Source organism: Polyodon spathula, chromosome 3 (assembly GCF_017654505.1).
Source record: "Polyodon spathula isolate WHYD16114869_AA chromosome 3, ASM1765450v1, whole genome shotgun sequence".
Taxonomy (NCBI): domain Eukaryota; kingdom Metazoa; phylum Chordata; class Actinopteri; order Acipenseriformes; family Polyodontidae; genus Polyodon; species Polyodon spathula.
The window spans coordinates 61385176-61406002 of NC_054536.1; the positions used below are offsets into that span (position 1 = coordinate 61385176).

The 20827-nt window shown below is 40.4% G+C and overlaps 1 protein-coding gene across 1 annotated transcript in view; it reads right to left on the minus strand.

Annotated features, from left to right (window-relative positions):
- LOC121313274 (CUB and sushi domain-containing protein 3) overlaps window positions 1–15767 on the minus strand; it is a 514488-nt gene extending 498721 nt beyond the window's left edge. Inside the window, exon 1 of the mRNA XM_041245642.1 lies at window positions 15436–15767. Within this exon, the coding sequence (XP_041101576.1) occupies window positions 15436–15613 (178 nt within the window). The 5' untranslated portion in view covers window positions 15614–15767. The remainder of the gene's footprint in view (window positions 1–15435) is intronic.
- Between the last annotated feature and the right edge of the window lie 5060 nt (window positions 15768–20827).

The window sequence follows — 20827 nt, forward strand, 5'->3', positions numbered from 1 at the left end:
TTAAACGCAACTGGACATTCCAACACAACAATGATCCAAAGCACACATCACAAGCTACATTAGAATGGTTAAATAAGAATAAAATCAAAGTTCTGGAATGGCCTAGTAAAAGTCCAATTAAGAATGTTTGGTATAAATTGGAGAAGGCTGTGCACAAGATAAGTTCTCGGAATTTGAATGAACTGGAACTATTTTGCATTGAAGAACGGTAAAAAAAACACTAAAGAATCATGTCAAAAACTCATTGACAAATATCCTTATTGGGGCTTCCAAGTGGCTCATCCGGTAAAGGCCCTCCACGTGGAGTGCAGTCCTACACGGATGCCGGGTCCCGCTAGCGACCAAAGTCCTATTCCGATAAGATAACGGCTGGTGCCTGCCCGCAAAACCGGGTCCCCCGTCGGGCAGGATGGCTATTTCGGGCCCGTTCCTCCGAATAAAGTTGTGTCCCCTGGACTGTAAGTTGCCTAGAGCTTGGTAACACCCGGACAGACATTCAAGATCTCGACACACCAGGGGACTGAAACATCGCGACTCCACCGTTGGGCTGCAGAGTGAAAAGAAGCGGACAGCTGACAGCACACGTTTCGTGGGACGCTTGTCCGTCTTCATCTCACCGAGTCAGCGCACAGGTGTCAGCGGTAAGCCAGGTTGAAATAAAAAATAATTGGGCATTTCAAATTGGGGAGTCTGACAGAGATCGAAAGATTCTTGGTGTTAGATCTCCATCCCAACCTGTGAGGATGCTGAGTAAAGGGAACAGAGTAGTTAATTCCCAGGGTTAGGCATAAGTCGGCCATCTAGAAAGTGGACTGAGCTGCGGTACACTAAATCACTGACCCAGGTTAATGGTGCAGCATCCGCGGATTGGACTAGCGGGTGTGCTCGTTAACCAAGGGGTCATGGTTGAAGGTATATTTAACCATTCTTCAACTAAAAGGAGAACCTGTGTTGTGATACATGAGTGTTTTTTTTTATTTGTTTGTTGTTATTAATATACTGTTGTATTATTATCTGGAAGGCTAACAAGACACGGAGCTGTCACCAAATGCCAGCACTAAACTCTCATCACTGCACTTTGTTGTCACGAAAGAACTGTATTCACTATGAGCACTAGAGCATACAATGTGGATTGTTATTGTTTACTGCTGTTAGCCATCAAGCATTGGATTATACAATTAAATCTTCACTGCACCTGGATTATCGTTGTTTGTCTGATTATTGATCCCTTGCACCTGCACACTATTAACCACTTTGCCACATGTGGTGTCAGAACACTAATCACTTGCAGCGCTGCTGGTGGCACTGGACAACAGACGGGAGGTCAAAGAGAGATGGAATGAGGAGTGGTACACAGTGCTGATCGAGAGGGTTGGGCTGGTGATACCTCCCACGACACCAGCAGGACTCAAAAGCCAGGGCGCACAAAATGATGGCAGAGGATGACCCAGAGGCTTACATGGTTGCTTTTGAGCAGCTGGCTACCAACGCGTCATGGCGCAAGGAGTTCTGGGCAAGCCAGCTGGGACCCTGCCTGATCGGGGAGGCTCAAGCAGCCTACAAGACGATGACAGACACCAAAGCTGCTCAGTGCGACCTGGGAAAGCAAGCCATTCTGCACCGCCTAAACATCACGGGGGAAACACACCGTGTAAGGCTCCGAAAGTACAAGAGGTCCCTGGATACACACCCCAGGGTTGCTGCACAAAAACCGGTTGATCACATGGTGCATTGGCTTAAATCCACCGAGAAAACAAGCCTACAGATGTCAGAGGATATCATGGTTGAGCAGTTTTGCCATGTTCTCAGCTACAACCCCAACACCCTGGAAGAGGCTCGAGGACTCTGGTTTCCACCTAGGCTGGCCTATTCACCACTCCAGTACAGCGGAGCAGCTGAGCACCACCTCCTTCTAGACCTCCTAGACCGCCGACCCCAATGGGCAACCTTGCTTCCCCTCCACGGAGGTTAAGGTTGACCCCCAGCTGGGGTAGAGTTGCTGCCCCTGCCCCGTTGCCTTACCAGCAACGAGACAAATATTTAACCTCTGCTCTAGTCACATGCCCAGACTACCAGCAAGTAGCACCGGGTCAAGTGTGCCCCGCCCCTTTGGTCCCACTGCTGATTAATTCCACCCCCTTTGAACGCATTGCAATGGACATAGTTGGCTCTTTGCTACCTTCTGATTCCAGGTATATGCATATATTATTGGAGGTAGATTACGCAACATGATACCCGGAAGCAGTTCCATTGAGGTCCACTAGTGCCACTGTGAGCCATAGAATTATTGCAGATTATGGCCAGAGTAGGGATCCCCAACAAAATCCTGATTGATCATGGAACTAACTTTCTGTCTAACATATTACAGAAAGTTTATAAAGTACAAAAAATATGTCCCATCAGGACATCTGTTTATCATCCATAGATTGGTGGAACGTTTCAATCAGACCCCAAATACTAGGACAATTTGTTAACCAAAAATAAAAACATTGGGCATCACTTCTTCCCTACCTCCTTTTTTTGCAGTGAGAGAGGCGCCACAGAGTTTGACAGGGTTCTCCCCCTTCGAGCTCTTGTACTGCGGACAGCCTTGCGGCATCCTCGGTCTGTTGAGAGAGAGGTGGGAGGAGCACAAAGGCCCGTCCACAAATATAGTGCAGCATGTGCTCATGCTAAGCGATCACCTACATTTGGTCGGTCATTTGGCCCAGGACAACCTCAAATTCGAACCTTTTGAGACAAAGTAATGCTGCTGCTTCCTTCCTCAGAATAGAAGCTATGTACTAAATGGCAGGGACCATATGAAGTGATTTGGGCTATAGGTGAATTATGAAATCGGACAGCCCAGCCCGATCATCGTAATGAAAGAGAAATTTATCATATAAATTTATTAAAGCCCTTGCAGGCAAGGGAGACCTTACTTATAGCCCCAGGCGAAGTAGAGGATGATTTAGATCCTGGTCTAGAGACCTCTAGTACTAGAGACATTTAGATGGGGGAACAGTTACTTCCTGATCAGCAATGAGAGCTGCATAAGTTAACTGCAGAGTTCAATGATGATTTTTTCTAACTTGCCCAGTAGAACTAACCTTTTTAATATGCTATTATCCAGGTGTCACGGTGCAACAGAGGCCTTACCGGATCCCAGAAAGTCAACGAAGTGGCTTTAGCAAAGAGGAGCGGGCGATGTTCGAGCTTGGGGTGATTGAGCCTTCCAGGAGTGAGTAGTGTAGTCCAATTGTAATTGTGGACAAAAAGGATGGCACTGCTTCTGCATTGGTTTCCATAAGGTGAATGCTATTGCCAAGTTCGATGCATAACCCATGCCTCGGGTCGACAAGCTTTTCAATAGACTGGGAACAGCTACGTTTATCTCCATTCTTGACCTAACGAAGGGATATTGGCAGATCCCATTAACCCGTAGTTCTAGAGAGAAAACTAAATTTTCAACATCAGAAAGGCTGTTCTATTTTATACCCACATCATGAATACGCGGCAGAGTAAATTAACGTTGTGGTTATTTACAGCTGCACCTGGTGAGAGCATTTGGATAGAATCACTGCCGTCCTTCAGTATCTAAGGGTAGCCCGGCTGACTGCTAATTTGAGAAAATGTGCATTTGCCAAGACAGAAACACAATATTTGGGCTTTGTAATGGGGAATGGAAGAGTGAAACCCGTTGTCATCAAGGTCCAGGCTTTGGTGGACGCAGCAATCACCAAAACCAAGGCTCAGGTGAGGTCTCTACTGGGGCTAGCTGGTTATTACCGAAGATTTATCCCGAGTATGCCACAGTGGTTAATCCCTTAGTTGACCTCAACAAAAAGAGACTGCCAAATTCAATTAAGTGGTCAGTAGAATATCAGGGGGCGTTTGATACGATTAAACCGAGACTCTGCCAAGCCCCAACTCTCGTCACTCCAGAGATTCATCCTCCACAGCGATGTGTTGGATGTTGGTTTGGGTCCAAACAGTGGATGGAGTTTTCGGAACACCCCATCTTATACCTCAGTAAAAAGATGCTCCCTTGGGAACGCAACTATTCATTGGTCAAAAAAGAGTGTCTGGCCATTAAATGGGTTACTCACTCTTTAAGATACTACCTGCTGGGACATTAATTTGATCTCGACATTGAGCACGCCCCACTCAAGTGGCTAAGCACAATGAAGGACAGCAATGCCAGGATAACTCGGTGGTATCTGGCATTGTAGCCCTTCATGTACCATATGGTACACCATGCGGGGAAAGACCACCAAAATGTGGATTATTTTTCCTGGGAGGGGGGAGTAATGGGTAAAGTAGATTTAGCCAAGGGTTAGGGTTCCACTCTGAGCGGTGGGATATGTGAAAGCGGTTGAATGATTCTTGGAGTTAGATCTCCTTCCCGACCTGTGAGGGTGCTGAGTAAAGCGACCTGTGAGGGTGCTGAGTAAGGGAAACAAAGTACCGTGGACTAGATAGCCTGACAGTTCCCAGGGTTAGGTGGAAGTCGGCCATCTAGAAAGGGGACTGAGCTACTGTACGCTACATCACTGTCCGAAGCGGTCACTGTTAAATCGAACAACCAAAAGGAGAAACTGTGTTGTGATACGGGAGTGTTTTGTTTGTTTTGTTTGTCATTATTAATATACTGTTGTATTATTATCTGGACGGCTACCACGATCAGGAGCTGTCGCCAAAGGCCAGCACTAAACACAGATCAACATCATATCACTTGTCACAAAAGAACTGTATTAACTATGAGCACTAGAGCACACACTGTGGGCTAGTGTTGGCGTTTGTGTGGGTGAACTGAAATGGGGCTGTTATTATTTCGGGGCAAACCCGCGGATTATAAATAAGCAATACACTCCGCTATATTGCTTCACTATCATTGTTATTGTTCACTGCTGTTAGCTATCAGGAATTAAATTGTACAATTAAACCTGATTTGCACCTGGATTATTGTTGTTTGTCTGGTTATTGATCACCTGCACAGGCACACTGTTAACCACTTTGCCACAGGGAGAAAATGAGATATAATTGGTTATTATTGCTAAAGGTGCCTCAACTAGTTATTAATTTAATTTTCCTTGTCAGGGTATGAACACTTTTGAATTACCATTTTAGGAGTTTTGCATAACAAATTCTGAAATAAATAATTGTATACATCTATTTATTGTAACTTTTTTCCCCATCCACAAAACTTTTGCTACAAAATATTTTTCCTATAATTATTTGTTTTAGAGAAAATTCCTTTGGGGTATGTAAACTTTTGACTACAACTGTATACAGACCTGCCAACCTTGAAAAAATATTTTGAGAACCACCCTTGATGTGAACATAGTACTAGGGAGGTCCGGGAGCATGCCCTCACAGGAACATTTTTAGGGTTTAAATAGCTAAATGCTGCACTGTGAGTTTTGAGTATGAATAATGAGTAATAAATAAATGAGATTAGCTATGGTTGTTTCAGCTAAAATTAAAATGTGTTTGTTTACTTTAGTATAGATTTCAACCAATTGAAAACGATTTAAAGTACAGAGAAATAATAATGTTTGTAGTATGTTTGTATTTTAATTACTTTCAAAACATAAAAAATGTATAAGCTTCCCTCAAAATGAGCTGTTTAAAACAAAGATAATATAGTTCAATCTTCTCCCCAACAAAGCACTTTCAAAAAAGGAAATAAAAAAAAGCAAATAGTCAGTGAGTTTCAAGTCAACACCAAATGCAATAGCTTCCCTCAAAGTGAATTGTTTAAAACAGAGAGGAACTCAAACAGGTCAGCCTGGCCTTTCAGATCTGCCTTTTGAATGTTTAGCTTCATAGGTGGCTGACTTGGCTTTCCTGAGCAAGGTGTCACTAAAGGTTTGTGTGTGACGCACTTGCTGCTTCGCTGACATCATGACTTTGTGAACTCAGCATGTCTGTGCTCAGGCTGGCTCTGTGTTGGGTTTTGTTTTTGGTCACCAAGCTGAACACTCTTTCACAGTCATCATTTCTGCGGAAGATGACCAAAATGCCTAGCATTACCGCTGAAAGACTTGCAAAGACCTGCTTGTGAGCAACCTTGATCAAGGCGATCTCTCTCCAGGCTTCGTCATTGCGCATGGTCAGGATGCGGTCTTTAAAATCATTTACCTGATACAGGAGGAACTCATCCTCCAGTTGGTCTACTCTGACCCCCTCAGGCAGCAGACAGGCAAAGCAATTGAAGAAGAACATGAGAGAGCGGGAGCTGACTGACTGCCTTTTGTGGATGTCTGCCACAGCTGCATGCACCAACACCTCATCTCCACAAGGAAATCTCCGGATCATGTGGTGAGCAGCTGATGAGAAGGACTGCCTCACATCCTTGTAAAACTGCCTCAGGTGTAGGCATTTCGATGAAGCATGTCGTTTTATGACCCACTCCGTTCTTCATCGAAAAGCTGGTTTTCCCTTTTGTTGTGGTCTGTGGGCCAAGGCATTGCCAAGGCATTGCATCACACACCAGCATTATCAGCTCCCAGGTTAGCCCCATCCTCCTCAGCTCATCATCCACCAAACTGAAGCTCACTCAGCCAGTGGACTCTACTTTAGACTATCTTCAGCAGTAGAACAACAATTCTATTGACACTGGCATCAAATAATCTCACTACAATGGCATCAAAATCAATACTGCAAATATGTGATAGATAGATCTACTGATATCAACATACATTAATAGGACATTAAATATACTTGATGAAAAATAAATATACTTTAAGTATGAAATTACAATACTGCCATACAGCTAATTTTTAAATTAACTTTCATTATAAGATATTACATTGTTGATGTGTTATGCTATTAAATAGACACTAGGGTCAATATTACTAGTAATAGGCCGAAAAGGAAGTACTGCATTGAAGTAATGATGCAGTTACCTTTGACTTGACTACTAAGTTCAATAAAGATACACCATTGACTGATTTTCACTTACAACTACACAACAATTGTTCATGAAAAAATACTTGTTTCATTTAAGGTTTGCATATTGTGGACACTTCAGTGATCACACCCAAAGCTAAATTATTATAATTGGCATGACTTTGTATTATAATAATGACATATTTAATATTATTGTAATCACTATAATAACATCGAAAACGGGAAATAAATTGTATATCTTACCTGAAGCTCCTTGATGACTAATGTCAAAATCTACTTTACACAAAGTGCAAAAAGCATGGTAATCTAGCTTGGACTGACGCAGGCAGGGTCACTTCTCTGTGTCGCTTTGATGAAAATTCTGTAGACAGTGTACACACTTTTTCTTCTGTGGAGCATCAACAACTTATTTTTTCATCCGCCATTCTCTCATCAAGGAAAACGCAGCAGATGTGTTCTCGTTTATGTTTAAAAATCAAATGAAACGTTGGGGTGAGTAAATCGAGAACCGTTCAACCAGAGTTCTTTTTGTTTTTAAATTTAGCGTGTGACATGTATACTTCCTGCCAGTGCGCACATGCTTAGAAAACGAAACAAATTATGATCAACATACACACTGTATTAGAATTTACCATTTTATATATACATATAGATAGCCACATGAAGGCTTATTTTGATAAGGTGCATCGAAAAGTAATCGAAAGGAAGTGAATTAAGTGGCTACGCAAATGTAAAATTAAGGTTAAACAGACAGGAATTGATTTTCAATTTTTCAATTTCTGTATGTGTGTAATTGGATTCATACCCAGATACATGTAAAAATATTTGATAATTCGCTTTATTTGTACCGTGCGCTCGCTTTGCCGTGTGCATTACTTCATACGACTCAATCAATATTTAATTACTTATTCATGCACAAATGAAAATGTCAAACTAACAATCTGCACCGTATTGAGTAGCTATCTTTTGAAAGACAGGGCACACAGAATCAGACCTTCATTTGCTCGCTCAGTCACTGTGCATGTCAGGTGTGCATTTTACTCCACACAATGTAAGTTCTGGTTCAGTACTCTGCCTTTCAAGAGAGGAAAAATGTCACTGGGTATCTATCTTGACTTAAGGTGGACTATCGGGGACACACTATTCTGTCACGTATGCGTGTGGTTTTGTAGTTTGGCCAGGAAATCACGGTTACCACAGTAATATGACCACACACACACACACACACACACATATATATATATATATATATATATATATATATATATATATATATATATATATATACAGGCGATCCTCGACTTACGAAGCTTCGATTTATGATGCACGGCACTTACCACTCTTTTCCATTATTACTTTACGACATCAATACGCCATTTACGACACGGCGTGACACGAGCCATGCATCGTGTGAGCATGCTCAGTGTCCGAACCGCAGTACCTGCTGGAGTCGCCCTGATTTTTTATGCATGTAACTGTTTTTTTTTTTTTATTTATTTGCCCATAACAATGTCTGATAAGAGCAATGGACTCGAAACGAAACCTAAGCTGTGAACTCTGTCACATGATGAGGGGCTTAACTTCAGGCGATCGTAGTTCCGGGTAGGAGTACCGCATACACACACTGAATACGTCATAGGAAAGCCTCTAGTCTGTACTTTTAAACAAGCCACGTAGGTGTCTGAGTAATATGCACGTAACCACCGGGCTGAGTGTAAAGAGTTAAATAAATATTTGCATGAGTACAATATAGCGGGTCATTTTTGTAAAACTTTATTATTTGGCTGAAGAGTCAGGAACGTAACCCCAATTTATATCATTGTTCCTTTGGCAAACTGTGCTTCGACTTACGACGCGAGTGTGTGTGTGTGTGTGTGTGTGTGTGTGTGTGTGTGTGTGTGTGTGTGTGTGTGTGTATATATATATATATATATATATATATATATATATATATATATATATATATATAAATTTATTAATTGTTTTCTTCCATACTACTATTGGGATTATTTTGAGATGTGCACATGCATCAGTGGTTCATTACATTTTGTCTGTGTTATTACACTATTATTAATGTAAATGTTAATGTAAAATGTGAACTTTCTGTACTATAAATGAGATGTACTTTTAAAACATCAAAACACATCTCAAAATAATGCAACATTCAGCGTGACACCGTACTTAATACTTTTAGAGGTGTCATGAGTCAGCATTTATACGCAAAGATGATTAAATTATTTACGGATTGACCAGTGAAGTATAGAAATATTTCGGTTGTGAGGTTGCTGATTATGGCATGGAATAGTAAAACAATATAACAAGACCTTTCTCCATGGATATTGTGAAGCAAAGCACCACTAAGTTAAATTAAGTTATTGCTTTCCATATGTAAATATCTGTTAACATCTATATGTATATATATGTTTCACATTGTGATTGTGTTATTATATTTTTCTGTGTTTTGGACAACTTTGATATTATCGATATCAATATACAATAAGATTGATTTTTTTCTCGAAGTAGGGGGCCCAGAGGGAGGTTGTGATGACGATAGGAAATAGCTGAAGGAGGGTTGTGGATTTAAGCTGTGGGAGAAGATATTGGATTTCCGGAGGCCATGCACTAGAGAACCACTGATTATGGAAAATACTTCCGAAACCGATGGAGGAGGCGTCAGGATGTAGAGAAAGGTCATGGGGATATTGATGGGAGTGCAAGCTATGAGGGATGATTGTCAGTTAAAGGAAAGCGGGCAGATGGAAAGGGAATGAGCATCACTGCAGAAGTTGCACATGTGAAGGAAACAGTGTTTGGCTGAGCGGAATGAAGAATTGAAATGATTACATAGTTGTTTTCCACCAGAGAATTTAATGAGGTGGCCAAGGATATCTTTGAGAGCAGAAGTAGATGAAGAGTGGATAAGGCATAGGGGCGGCAAGGTGGTTCTTGAAGCAGGGAAGAATGTTGAGTAGGTGAGGGTTAAGTTGAAACCAATGTGGAAGAGGCTTTGGGGCAGAGAGATGTAGAGTGTACGGTGGAAGAGCATACAACACAAGCGTTACTGAAAAGCGTTACACCACAAGGCCAGTAAAAACAACTACTGAAGAAATCGGGAACAGGTTGGGACCAGTGAGTGGATTATCCAGCACGAGCCAAGATGTTGCTTTGGCTGAAAACACTGCATATTTATAAAAGATAGTGCCACCGTATCTAACAGACAGGTCAAAAATATTGAACAAATACCTGTCCAGATCCTGTCGGCAGTAGGGTTAAACTTCACAAAGAACATCTCAGAGAACAGAAAAAGCAAGGACAAATTCACCAAGTGTAAGATTTTTAATGAGCCGAGGATCGTAAAGTTGACAGAGATGATCTCTGCAGTTAACAACACACTAAAAATTCAGAAGTAGAAATGAGAATGGAGGCCGGTAGACCACAGAAGCTTAGGAGGAGGCAGATCTAGAAGCAGAAGCAAGAGTGAAGATTGGCAGCTCGACAGCAGGGACAGAAGCAGTGGAATCGACAGGAGCGGCTGCAATGGCTGAAGCAGGGGAAGGAAAGGCAGCTGGTTCTAAGTGAGTTATCCTGTTATCAGGCACATCCAGGCAGTTGGTGACTGAAGAAACGGCAAGTTGACAGGCTGAATGAGTTGCTTGATATCACTGGTGATTTGGAAACGTAGGTCAGCGCAAGGATCGGGTGAAACATCAGACAGGAGATGTGAAGTAGAAAGAGCAGGATTGGGGACGTGCACAGCAGGGGAGGACCGTCTGCTGACAAGCCTGGTTCTCTGAACCGACGTGTGAGGAGGAAAGACAGGCTCAGCTGAAATGGATTGGCAGTAAAATTTAAAGGATTCCGAACGCTCCCCACGAAGGAGTTCAGAGCTGCGGGGAGGGTTAGTAGCATCAGTGGCCTGGCTGACCAGAACAGCATTAGTCAGCACTGCCAGACAAGCGGAGGTTGAGGCGGTGGCTCCAGCGGTGTTGAGGGTAGATGGGTCAACAGCATTGGCAGAAGGAGGAGAAGCAGTAGGATGGATTTCTTTGAAAATGTTTTACTGGGACTAAGAGTTGGACGTCAAAAAGGACGAATTCAGTCACCATCCCAGAATTCAGATTCAGAAAAAAAGCAAGACGAATAGTCATTTTATAACTACGTTCAAACCTTGAAAGATTTAATAATTTAAGTCTGCAGAGCTGTGTAGCGATACACAAAAGAAAAAGCAAGACAGAGAATAAGGGCGTAACTTGTGGTTTAAATAGGGAGATTAATTGATATTTTGGCGGGACATGACTAGGGAGGAGTCCTAGCTCCTGTTCCCTGAACCACAGTGGGTTACAATATTGTATACATAAAAATGCAGCACTTCCTACAACTTAATGTATGGATGCATGACAGGAGACATCAATTAAAACACACCTATGGCATTGATTATGTTTGACAGTTAGTTGAATTCTATAATAAACTATACCAGCATGTTCAACTTTCTGAGTGCTGTAAGTATAATAGAATGATTAGCAGACTATGAAAATGGTTCTATTTAGTAAGCATCTATTCTAATAATCTGAAGTGTTTATGGAAAACTTAGCAAGCTGTAGGCATTCCCTACTGTGCACTCCATGATCAGCTTATCATTTGCATTCTGACATTTAGAAACAGGTCTGCTACATATTCACAGCACATAAAGATATCTAGTGCTAATGCAGTGTAAACAAGTACACTTTTACCATCATTAGCCTTTCATATGTTACTGAAAATGATCAAGCAGTTGTTCTTTTTTTATTACAGATTAAATATATTAACCCTTTGCTGTCCATTTATTCAGCGCTTGTCAGGTCCAATTTATTATCACACATGCTGTTTATTTTACACGCGCTGTTTAATTTTTTTCAGTGTAAAACAGGTTTAAAAGGCATTGAATTGCAAAAGGACATTTCCCACTGTATCTCCAGCCAAGCCCCACCCCTTGTTAGCTGTATTTTTTACATACCTCTTTATAGACGAGCATACTGATAAATCCTCTCCTGATCACTCGTTTTATTACCAAAGTCCTCAATAGTGCAATCCAAGTCAATTTTTTATTACTATCTCAAAAAGCCCTGCAAATGTCTGATATTCTTTGAGTGCTGGATGCGGAAGCAGCTATGTCCTTTGTTTATGTACGTGTTATCTCCGTAGTGGATGGGGGCTATGAGATACGCCCGTTTTTCGGCTTCATTCGGCTCCTGTCGGTCTCACTCGGCCATTGAAAGGTGTTCTCTGCTTTTTCTTGAGAAAAAACTACTAGAGACCTATGCTCTATGTCTTTTTGATGATGTCGGACAGGGTCCAACATCGGACTGGAAAGGGAAAATTATAATGTCGGACCTGGTCCGACATAGGACCGCAAAGGGTTAATAACAATCAGTGATCATACTATACGGAAACAACAGACAAAAAATGATGCAGCCCTTTGCACAACTGATTAAACTGTAATGGCAACCCTAATGTATGCTGTAATGTCTACAAGCTGAATCTACCTTCTTTTTTTTTTTGGCACAATGGAAAAGAGATCTGAGGGCTGATATTGTAATACTTTATGTGCTCAATTGGTAGGTGCTTCTGTTACAAAGACTGCGCAAATTATACATTTTCTAGAACAGTCTCAGAAGTGAATAATATACAGTATTTTGTAGAAAGCAATTTTCATGCAGGAAACTAAATACACCTGCAAATATCACTATTTCTTTGACAACAACAAAAAAAAAAACAACCATCACCGAGTCAAGTAGACATTGAACTAAGGCGGTAACTAACACATGTATGCCATCCTTCAATGTATGTGTCAGCTACCAGTAGTAATGATGTCAGGTAAAGTTAAACGACCTCGCCAGTGGGGGTTTGCACTGAAACTCAATCAACATTCTGAGGAAGCAACATGTTCCACAAAGGTGAGACAAGCAAGTACAATTGCTGTGATACGTGTTTATGCTAACTGTTTTATTCTCAAACCAAAAATGTGTTTTAAATCGCAGGAGTTATGCTGTCAGAAAAGAGCTTGATGAAGATTTGAATCTCTTGGAGTTACACTGAATCTGTGATTCCCTGGCTGTATGGTGGCACTGTACCCTGCTGTTGCTATGACAATACATTTTCTAATTGTGTTTGGATTGTTTGAAGAAAACTGTTTATATATATATATATTATATATAATATATATAATAATATATATATATATAATATATATACAACTTTTTGTATTAAAACATATTTGTATCCCGATTTTGTTAGATATGCACTCGTTATAATTACTTAACAGAATTACATAGATTATAGATAGATAGATAGATAGATAGATAGATAGATAGATAGATAGATAGATAGCGAGAGAGATATATAGGTAGATAGATAAGGATATTGAAAGTAGAAACACACAAAACAGACCAGCAAATTGACCAGCACAGTAATTGGCACACATTTTTCATACAAAAATAAACCAAGATCTGTGTCCATTTGTTCAATGCCTAAAATAAATACCTAACATAAATACTTAATGAAATAGAATATTCAGGTACAGTATATAGAATAAAACCATATGTCCATGCTGCAGCTGATAAGATGATCAGGCCTTTATGAAGTTGGTTGTGGCCAGGCAGCTTTTAGAGGTGCAAAGGGCTCCATACTGCCTGGGTATTTAACATTTCATTGGTGTTTACTTCTACATCTAACTTATTACTGGTATGGATAACAACATCTTGTGATCACTGCAAGAGATGTTTTATTACTGTTGAAAGGACAAGGCATGCAATACATTCAAATTAGTGTGAGCGCTAAAAAGGTGCATACTTACAGTCAAATAATTATGTATACAGGGAAAACTGCTGCCCTTTGAGAGTTTCTTTCGAAAGTGAGCAAAGAATGATGAAAATACTAACGTATGTCCCTGGTAGGTAGAAGCATAGCGTGTTTCCCCGCATTTAAGATGCCCCCACGCGTCAGATCGTAAGCAAGCACCTCTAAGTGTATGGCAAGTGCAGCGTAAATTATAAAACCAAATCATTACATATTTTTATATGTGTATAAAACACACTTTGAGAGAAAAACATAAACATGTTCTGATGAATACTGAAACTATTACCATCTTTTTTAAATCCTTTTTAAAATGAACTTTCCTCAGACCCTTCCTGCCTAGATATACCAATTAATGTATGTTATGTGTAATGTACTTTTCCAATTTGCGCACTATGTTCAATATTTAAGGCATCAGCAAGATACGGTATTCTTGACATATTCAATACAGTGATTATAACCACAATATCGCAAGTTGTGCGTGCAGAATGCCTAAACTTAATGACATTAGGATATATATTGAAATGCCAGGCAGGTGTTTATATTGCCCAGGTAGTATTTGATGAGGTAACCCCACAACCCTATGAAACCAGAATTGTCATCACCATGGAATGCAAATGTGCCATCTTTATATAATAAAACCAGCTGCAAATCCTGCAATAAAGGTTTTCACAAAGCAAAAGCCAGCATGTAGTGAAATTGGAGTTATTTGTGTAATAAAACGCAATATAAAGTGGTGGAGATTTGAAAAGACACTGTAAGGCATGTAAATGAGTCTCCTGCGTGTAAGATGGAGAGGCGTCTTGCTTAAATGTTTTTTGTTGATTCCGCTTTTTATTCCCTGCCTTTTGTTGGAATACAGACTAAAGCTCGAGAGAATAAATTGTGAAATCAGTTTTCAAAAGTCCCATTGTTTCAGTTAATACAATCCGTGCAACAGTTAAACTGGATAAGATCACATCTCGACTCAGACTATTTTACACCAAAGCAGTACCCGATCCATTAAAAAATATATACTATGTAAATTAAGGGAATGCATTTTTGGGGCGCTCATTACGTGACAGACTGTCCTTAACCAACACTATTTTGAATCTACTCAGTTGTCTAAATATAGTAATAAAGAGTAGTTTATCGATGATGTTCAGTATTTTAACAACATATTATATTGTTTTCTTTGCATAACTAATGGAAGACTATATTATAAAATACTGTAGTCTGCTACAGCTTTTATCATGTTGTATTAATGCATTGAATGTATCCTAGTACAAACCATCTACAGCTTTGTCACTTACTCGACTTATCTGTTCACACAGGCGCCACTGTATCCATATTTTACCTTATACATCTTTGCTGTGAAGGCAGCTTTATCCAGAAAATCTCAGACGCCTTTTACAGCTTGCAAACAATTACAGCTAATAAACAGCAGAAAAACGTTTTAAAACAGACTGGAACAGAATACCAACACAAAGCAAGAGACAAGCTTCTTGAATACCCACTAGTTAAGCATATGAAGCAACTCACGTATTCATTTGACCATACTGCAAGAATATTTATTGAGCTCAAACTCAATGCCTGCATTGAACGCCAAGCCTGGCAATAAATGCGTTTTCTTAACTCCAACCTATTTCCATTAACATTTTTGCAGCACAATCCGACGAAATTCTTAATCAAAATTGTTGTCAGCCTGTCCAATGGGCAGTTGAGACCTACCTTGTACGCATGTGATCATCAATAAAAAGACGAGGTTCCAAAATATAACTCCAGTTTTAATCCCCATTTTTCTAGCTCGGAAGAAGTCCATTTGTTCACATTTAATACATCCTTTCTTGAAAATGTCTAACAATTCCGATTCCATGGCATACAACTCCTTTTTAAAAACTGCTTTCATATTCACATGAAGGTAGTTAATTGCTATTCCTTGGCCAGGCGCAGTGTGGTTGCTGCTACGTTTGGTGCGCGGTCACAGCTCTGAGTGAATGGTGTTTCTGGGATACCACAGCAACCTTGACGAGGACTCAACCATCTCGCCAACGGGGGCAGAGTCTGAGCTCTTCTATGGGTAGTTTTTTTTTTTTTCTTTTTTTTTTTTCTCCTCTTCCCCCTTAGAACTGCCACTCCTTTGGCTGGTAATGCCAATACTCGAAACAAACTACCCGCAGTCAGTCATTTGCATTTAAAATAAATAAATAAACTAACGCAGGCGTGCAGGCAGTGGCTGGGAGGTGCGCTCTCACTCTTATATTCAAGTACTCTTTTCTTCCTGCGGATCCATAGTGCCTATGCAAGCGCTCCAGAAATAATACATCATTAGACCGATATTTCAGCTCGCAGGGCAGGTAATTAAGCAACAATAAAGCGGGCATCTGCTTTGTCTTCCAATAGCTGTTATTACTTGCTAGGTCAGGAAGATTTCCCCCAAAAATGTGTGAAGAAATGGGGTGTTCAAGTAAAGCTATAAATACTATATATAGTCTAGCGATGTTATGCAGTATACATAGTAATTGAAGTATTGTCTTATTTGCAGCAATAAATACAAGCAAAAATGCATTATTAAATCACTTAAGGGTATAAGTTTACCCTGTTTAAGAGAGATGGTGCTTCTTATTCTAATCAAACCTTACGGCTGATATGAAATACCTATGGGTTAATAGTAAGCTGTGAAAGAACGCTTGTGCCATCTACAGGCAGCAAACCACGATTTGACAGCTAGCTATGGCTGCAGTTTTCCCTTGTATTTAAAACGCATGAACACACAGACATACACATGTACCGATAAGCTTGACATGCAGACCCGCATTTGACTTCTTAGCATTGGAAATCGTACAGTATGGATCATAAACCTGTGATAAAAAGCTTAACAGTATTATAATGATTTGCAAAGTGCAATAATTACAACAATTACAAACATTGTGCAACATATCTAAGCTTAAAAAAAAAGAAGAAAAAAAAAGAAAAATCTATCACTTTGTTTGCGGTTTAGCCGTGGGGTTCAGGTAGACACTTATCATATTGCTTGACACTGAAATACATCAATCCATGGCATATTCTTGAAAGTGCCACATTCTTCTCAGTTACATTCACAAACGCTTGTTTACATAAATAATGAATTCGACAACCTCTGGGCGTTTTTCTGTAATTAAAGGAAAGTATTTACAACAAGTCGTCCTCCACCCCAAGGGGGATTTTGCCACTGACATTGACTTATCAATCTTAATCTCTCTATTTACCAATTCCATACATAAAATAATCACATGGCCAAACTATATGCAATAATATGTTAACTAGAAACTACAATTAGAACATAGGGGTTGATGGGCTTGCAAACAGTAACCTAAAATAATGACACATCAGTGAGGTAAGGCTGTAGCGGTATCTGTATAAAATAATCAAAGAACGAGGTATGATACCATTTAGAATTAAAAAAAAAAAAAAAAAAAAATTCAAAAGATAAAAAATGTTAATTTTTCCCTTGTATACACTGTTAGTTTAGGGTAATTTCATAGTTTGTAAGTCAACTGCCTACTGAGAAATAGGCACATTGTTTACAGAGAAAATATGACAAGGATAATTGCGGAACAAATCTGTGCCATCGTGTTACCAAAAACGGTTTTAATAAGTGATGTCTGGATCAACAATGTCAGTGATTAACAATTAGATATGCCTTGGCCTTGAGACATCGCCAAAAAGAATGAAAATTGATGGATTTGACTGTGTTTGAGTTTAGAAGACCATCTATATATCATCATTTGGCAACTTTGAACTGCTGCTGTGGAAATACAATTGCTCAAGGTCACCATCTGTTAATAAATGTTAAATATTGCAAGCTGAATAGAAGGTCTCCGGAAGCTGTATTGGTTGTTTAAACACTAACAGCTGGTTTAATAGACCCTGATTAGCTCTAATCTTGGACTACCTGATGTCACCTTTAAAATAATCCAAGATTAGTGCTGATTGGGATCTGTGAAACCGGCTACAATACTTGCATGGTTACAACACAGCCTGAATTGTGGTAGTCCTGCTCACTCTCTGGCCTGTGCCTGTGCCTGCTTGGTATCAATACTCTGTTGTAGTGTTTTTTAGAAGCAACAATGCAAAGTAGTCCAGACATCTGTGTACTTTTATTTAAAAACTGCACATTTTGTGTAACTGTCAAGGAAATCAGATGAAATGTGACCTACCTTTTAAATTTTGTACAAATGCAACTTAAACAAGAATTTTACAAGAAAATATATATTTTTCCCCACGTCACAATAGTCAGATGACTATTGTTTGTGTGGGATTGAAATTCTCATTGCTTCCTTTATGCAAGAGTATCTCAGCAGCCATACATGCTGGACAGACAAACGGGCAGTGCAGTGGACCCCCTCAATACGGATAGGGACATGGCAGAAATCCTGTACAGTGGTTCTCCCCACCACAACAACTGGTTCCACCAGTCGTAGCATACTGTCAGCTACTTCTGCCAGCTGTACTGTTGGGCTCCCCAGACTACAGCAGCAGTGCTGTGCAGGGCGATGTGGCTCGGTCAGGTACTTCTGGGGGGAGTGGAGCTCTGGCTAGCAGTCACGGCACCAGCAGCCCTGTATAGGGGGGTGGGGTAGCGGTTGCTGGGCACTGGTGCTACAGGTGTCCTGGTTGTCCACAGCCCCAACAAAGGCCAGTGTGAATGTGGCCCGGAGCAAGGCGACAAGTTCCAGGATCCAGGTGGAGGTGTACTGGCTATCCTTGGCTTGCCTTTCTTCCATCTCTGGCCCATCCTCCCTCGACCTCCCTGATCTCGGGTGGGCTTTGTTAGTCCATCTATCGCCGCCGCTTGTACCCTCAGCGGCTCCCCTGGCTTTTTGCTTCGGCTGCGAAGCTCGTTGCAGAACAACGGCCCCTGTTAGTGCCCTATAGTCAAGTCTATAGTCAAACGTGGTAAGGCCTCCTCGGTTAAGCTCGCTGCTAATTGGAGGGCCTTCTTCCCCTCAGTCCAACACCAACTGTGCAATTAATAGATTGAGCATTGAAAGCATCCCAATCGGCTTGGGCAGCTATATATGGGTCCTTCCACTGTTGTTGAGGCTGCCCTGCAATACCAGGCCCCTCCCTTTCTCTTACTGATGTCATGTCTCTGCCCCTTCCCTCTTCACCTTCCACAGAGTGTGCTCCATAATCCTCACTTCTGTAGACCAGTGTAACATGGAGGTTAAGAAAGCAATCTAGGCAGATATTCTGGTCTCGAATAATGCACGGTTTATTGTAACACAAGGCAATAAACAATAATGAACACAAGAAAAATAAAAGGGTTTAACAGACAGGCAGGTAACACGCATAAAGCGAACAGTTTCTGTGTATCTGACTCGATAATCCAACAAAACAGGTTCTCTCCTACAGCTCCAAACTCACACTATCCACCCAGCCCCTCCTTGTGCCAGGTTTAAATACTCCTCCCATTTCACGCTGTTGTGCTCGCTCCTCCAATCACAGGCATGCACTCCTGTCCCACAACTCATTATGTCAATGCACCCACACAGTCCATCAATCCCCATGGGGGGTTCTCCTGCAAGTGCATGTCTGCGATTGGCTGCATTCCCAATGTATTTGGGAAGGGGACTCTGAACTTAAAAACCTGGGCTGGCTAAGAGAATGTTCATAGAAAGTGGCATCACTACTCACATAAGGTAATATATTAATACTTTTTTTTTTGTAAAACATGTGCACTTATCAGAAATGGTTTTGGATTTACTATTCATGCTGTTGTTAGAAAACTAATACAATATTAAACTCATGTAAATGCATCAAATTACTTTTTTCCCCTGAATTTTCTCAGCATGCTTCTAGTATCCTATTTTCTGCCAAACAGTTCCTAACGAACCCCACTAGAAGCAAATACTGAGGCCCTTTGCCACTAGACTACATTATATTTGAACCAAAATCTCATGATGTAATTGACTTCAGAAAGAATGAGTTATGAACATGTTCCTGAGAAAGTAATTTTTGTTTGCTATGATGCGTATTTTTTCAAACTGCATTGTGAAACCTACAGACTTCACCTTGATATATATTTTCTTTTTAACAATTAAATAATTGTGGTGAATATAGTAACACTAAAAGAAACTTAAATTCAACGACAAACATTTTGACTAGAAGTCTTTTTCAATGTCTTCCACATCGAAGACATTGAAAAGTTTATTTTAGTTCTATACATCCTTTCTTTAAGTGAAATGACCTGAAAGGTGAGGAGAGTCTTCTTTGTGAATAAGTACAGCAAGTTCCTTCTAAAAAATAAAACATAGTGACACTGTGATGTATCATTCTGGTCAACTTGTGTTGACATTTTCTATCAAATATTCATTGATTCAGTGAGCTCTGGGCGTCTCTCCATATTGACCTTTTTTTGGCTAATGTGGATGCCTAGCTAGGGGGTGCAATTTGATGGTTATGGAATTGACAATGCTGTTTCTTTATTCCAAAACTGTGTCAAATGTCCTGTTACTTATGACTATTTAATTTTATTAAATAGGCTGCCAGACAGTGTTGTTGAAGCAGGGGCTATCGGATCCTTCAAGAAAAGACTGGATGCTGTCATGAACACTATTGTATAACCTTCTCTGTGACCACAATAAGACCTTTAGCTAGCCGTCTGGAGGAAGGGTGGTCCATATAGCCATGGATTTCCAGAGGTTCCATTTCCCCTACTAACTTGAAGTGACAAACTAAATGTGGTAAGCATAGGTGGGCCGAATGGCCTTTTCTTGTTGTTGAATTTCTTCTGTTCTTATATTCATGTCGGAAAATTATAAAATGTCCTTTTATTTACTGTATCTGTGCTATCAGTGATGATGGGTACCACATATGCAACAATGTGGTCACTAAAACACCTACCGGGGGCCCATGTGCTAAACAGATAACACATTAATCTGCATAGTTATGCTTTGCTGCCTGAATATGGCTATTTATTTTACACAAAGCCAATAATCCATACATTTTTCAAATTGGAAAGGGAAGGGAAGAATAATGATGCATGTATTCATTTGAATTTACAGTATTTATACAGGATGAACTCACTTAGTTGTAAAAAATTATTCCCAAGGGTGACCTCTTCCAGGAAGGGAATTAG